General features: G+C 51.2%; 1 protein-coding gene across 1 annotated transcript; it reads right to left on the reverse strand.

Moving 5' to 3' along the window:
• Positions 1–295: 295 nt before the first annotated feature.
• Positions 296–1180, reverse strand: LOC128943546 (olfactory receptor 14J1-like; the record flags this gene model as incomplete). Its single annotated transcript, XM_054286459.1, has 1 exon — positions 296–1180. A coding segment is annotated over exon 1 (885 nt), but the record flags the coding sequence as incomplete, so codon positions are not given.
• Positions 1181–3546: the final 2366 nt, after the last annotated feature.

The raw sequence follows: 3546 nt of genomic DNA on the forward strand, positions 1-3546 counted from the left end.
GAATCTGTAGTTAAAACTTTGCTGGGAGAGCCTTTAGTTCATTTACAGCCACTAAAAGCACAGCTCCTCCTTGACAAGTCTGGGGCCACAGGACAATTTAAGAGAAAGAAAATGAGAAATGGAATAAAGAAAAGCCTAGATTTCGAGACAATAATACAAACTAAAACAGAGGGGAAAAAACCCCAAATCAACAGAACTATCCAAGATGACTTTTATTATAGATTATTTGCAGAAACTGGCCAGCCGTTTAATGTTTCTGAAACCATCCAGTTGTCAGTCTCCACACTGTAGCCTTGAGCTCCTGGTTCCTCAGGCTGTAGATAAGGGGGTTCAAAACTGGAGGAACCACCAAGTACAGAACTGAAACCACCAGATCCAGGGATGGGGAGGACATGGAGGGGGGCTTCAAGTAGGCAAAAAAGCCAGTGCTGATGAACAGGGAGACCACAGCCAGGTGAGGGAGGCAGGTGGAAAAGGCTTTGTGCCGTCCCTGCTCAGAGGGGATCCTCAGCACAGCCCTGAAGATCTGCACATAGGAGAAAGCAATGAAAACAAAACAACCAAAAGCTATAGAGATAGAGAAAAGAGAAACCTCAATTTCCCTGAGGTAGGATTTGGAGAAGGAGAGCTTGAGGATCTGAGGCATTTCACAGAAGAACTGGCCCAGGGCACTGCCATGGCACAGGGGCAGGGAAAATGTATTGGCTGTGTGCGTGACAGCACTGAGAAAGGCACTGGCCCAGGCAGCTGCTGCCATGTGGGCACAAGCTCTGCTGCCCAGGAGGGTCCTGTAGTGCAGGGGTTTGCAGATGGACACGTAGCGGTCGTAGCACCTGATGGTCAGGAGGAAATACTGTGCTGAGAGGAAGAACATTATGAAAAAGAGCTGTGCAGCACATCCTGAGTAGGAGATGGTGCTGGTGTTCCAGAGGGAATTGTGCATGGCTTTGGGGACAGTGGTGCAGATGGAGCCCAGGTCGCTGAGGGCCAGGTTGAGCAGGAAGAAGAACATGGGCGTGTGCAGGTGGTGGCTGCAGGCTACGGTGCTGATGATGAGGCCGTTGCCCAGGAGGGCAGCCAGGGAGGTGCCCCGCAAGAGGCAGAAGTGCAGGAGCTGCAGCTGCCGCGTGTCTGCCAATGCCAGCAGGAGGAAGTGCCTGATGGAGCTGCTGTTGGACATTTTTTCACTCTGGCCATGGTGGACTGTTGAAAGAAGACATTGACAAGCGCTTTGAGTCAATCCTATGAGGTTATTTTAGGAATTCCCTCAAAACTACTTTTCTATCTGTGGGGGAATTTCACTAAGCTTTTTTTATTTTTGATTGGGTTTATGCTTTTGAGTCCCTTCCTCATCTTCAGCATTGCTCTCAGCCTGAACCCCAGGGAAGCCCAAAAGGGAAAACAGGGCTCCCTGTGCCCCAGAACAGTCAGACCTGCTGTTCCCACAAAGGTGCCCTATGCCTATTACATCTCCTCTTATTTCAGGGTGATGAAATTTTAAACATGTTTAAAAACAAAAGTGGAGTTTCTAAAGACTCCAGTTTCAAAGTCAATTTCTCTAAGCCCGTCTCTCTTTCCCAGTGCACCTGAACAGAAAGGGATACCAAGGATGGGTCTGGCTCTCTGCTGCCTGTAACTTTGCCTACTAGGAACTGTTCCTCTCTATCCAAGCCTTGTCCCTGCCAGTGCTGCCAGAGCCCAGCCAAGCCCTGGGGGCTCAGCTCTGCCCTGCAGACACCTCCCAGCACAGGGCACTTCCCAGGGGCATCTCCATGGCAGCAGGGCCTTAAGGGCAGGCCAGACAGAGATGCTGCAATCCAAGGTGCTGCTGCTGCTGTCTGTAGGGAGAGGAGGCTAAGGAGGCTTTCTGAGGGAGATCTGGGGCCCATCTGCTGATGCCCAGGCTGACAGTGCAGGAGTCTCAGTGACACAGCCAAAGCTGACAGCCCCTTTCCCTTCCCTTCAGGAGAAAGCTGAGAGCAGCCCTGGCCAGGCAGCACCATCTCCACAGCAGGAGGAATCTGCTCTGATGGGGGTGGCTCCTTCCACCTCCAACTTCTCCCCAGCAGCGTCCATGGGGAGCTGACAGGCAGACTGAGAGCTGCCCCTGGCAGGTGGCACATGCCCTGGGCTGGCCAAGAGCCCTGAGGGCTGCAGGAGCTGCTCTGCAGGACAACCCTGGCTGCACATGCAGTGCATGTTCATGTCCCAGTCATGCTGTGCTATGGCTGCTTTTCAAGTCTGCTTTGAGCCAAATAAATAGGAGCGATAATATCAGGAAGGGGAAATCCTGACCTGGCCCTGTTGTGCCTTCTCCTCCTGCTGCCTTTGCTGATCCAAGTCTTGGCCAGCCCCCTGGCCTGTTGGCTCAAGATGCTGATCCCCTGGAAAACCTTTTTGTTCCAATGGGCTTCCAACACAGCCAGAGCTCTGAGCCACGTCCTGGCAGGGCCATGTGCAGGCAGGACCTGGGGGCTGCAGCTGTTTGTTCCATCCCTTACCTGCTTGACTACCTGAGCAGAGTTAAGGACAGTGCAAATCTGGAGAAGATCTGGGTATTTCTGAGAGCTGAAAAGTTCTGGATGTGTCCCAGGCATGTCTGGAATCACTCTGTCTCCAGTGGTTTCCTCCTGTGTTAAACACTTGTCTACAGTCAAGGCCAAACTCCCTCTTCCAGACTGAGCTGTGCCAGGAGTTACTGACCTTCTGTGCCAGGCTCTGGAGCTGCTCTCATCATGCCCAGATTTCCCTCTGGGAATGTTTGCCTGGCTTGAAACCACTGGCCTGAGCCAGCCTGGCTGAAGAGACCTGGGAGGTGGCCACAGATCCATTTGGTGAGCAGCAGACCATTGCCTCTTCCCAGGCTCAGCATCCAGCAGAGGATCTGACACCAGCCCCAGGCACACACGCACAGAGCAGATCGTGTCCCTGCAGCCCAGCGAGCTGTGACACCTCTGGGAATTTACTGGAAAGCCCTACCACCTCTCTAAGGCTCTCAGGAACAACCATGAGGGAAGGAAATAAAAAACAAGCCCTCAGAAAAACACAAAATGCTGTGTGAAGTACCTGAAATGCCCCCAACAGTTTAACTAGAGCATGGAGTAAGCTGAGAAAATGTATGAACAAACGAATTAAACAAGTGAGCACACAGCAGACAAGTTGGCATGTAGGTGTCTACTGAGAAAGCTTAAGCACAGGAAGGGGAGAAAAAGCAAACTCAAACCAAGGCATAATATCCCTCACATTTTGGAGCAGAGCTCTCAGACCATGTATCATCCAAACCACTCCAAATTACCATCTGCCAGAATGTCCTTCAAAGAAAAAAGGTCCACAAGTTTGCAAAGCAGCAGTTTAATGTTGTCCTATCAGATGAGAGGCTCTCTCCAAAGAAGATTTTTGCACTTGAGTAAGAAACACTACACAAAAGTGTGACTCTCGTGGCTACTGCTACACTGTCAGGTACCATGAGACAATGAATTTTTGGAGTCCTGGCCATGTCATGGCAGGTACATCTGGAAAGAAGCTCTTTAGCAGCCCCTGTCATTT

Source organism: Melozone crissalis, unplaced genomic scaffold (assembly GCF_028551555.1).
Source record: "Melozone crissalis strain CALT ecotype California unplaced genomic scaffold, PUWL_Pcris_2 ptg000046l_1, whole genome shotgun sequence".
NCBI classification, from domain to species: Eukaryota; Metazoa; Chordata; class Aves; order Passeriformes; family Passerellidae; genus Melozone; species Melozone crissalis.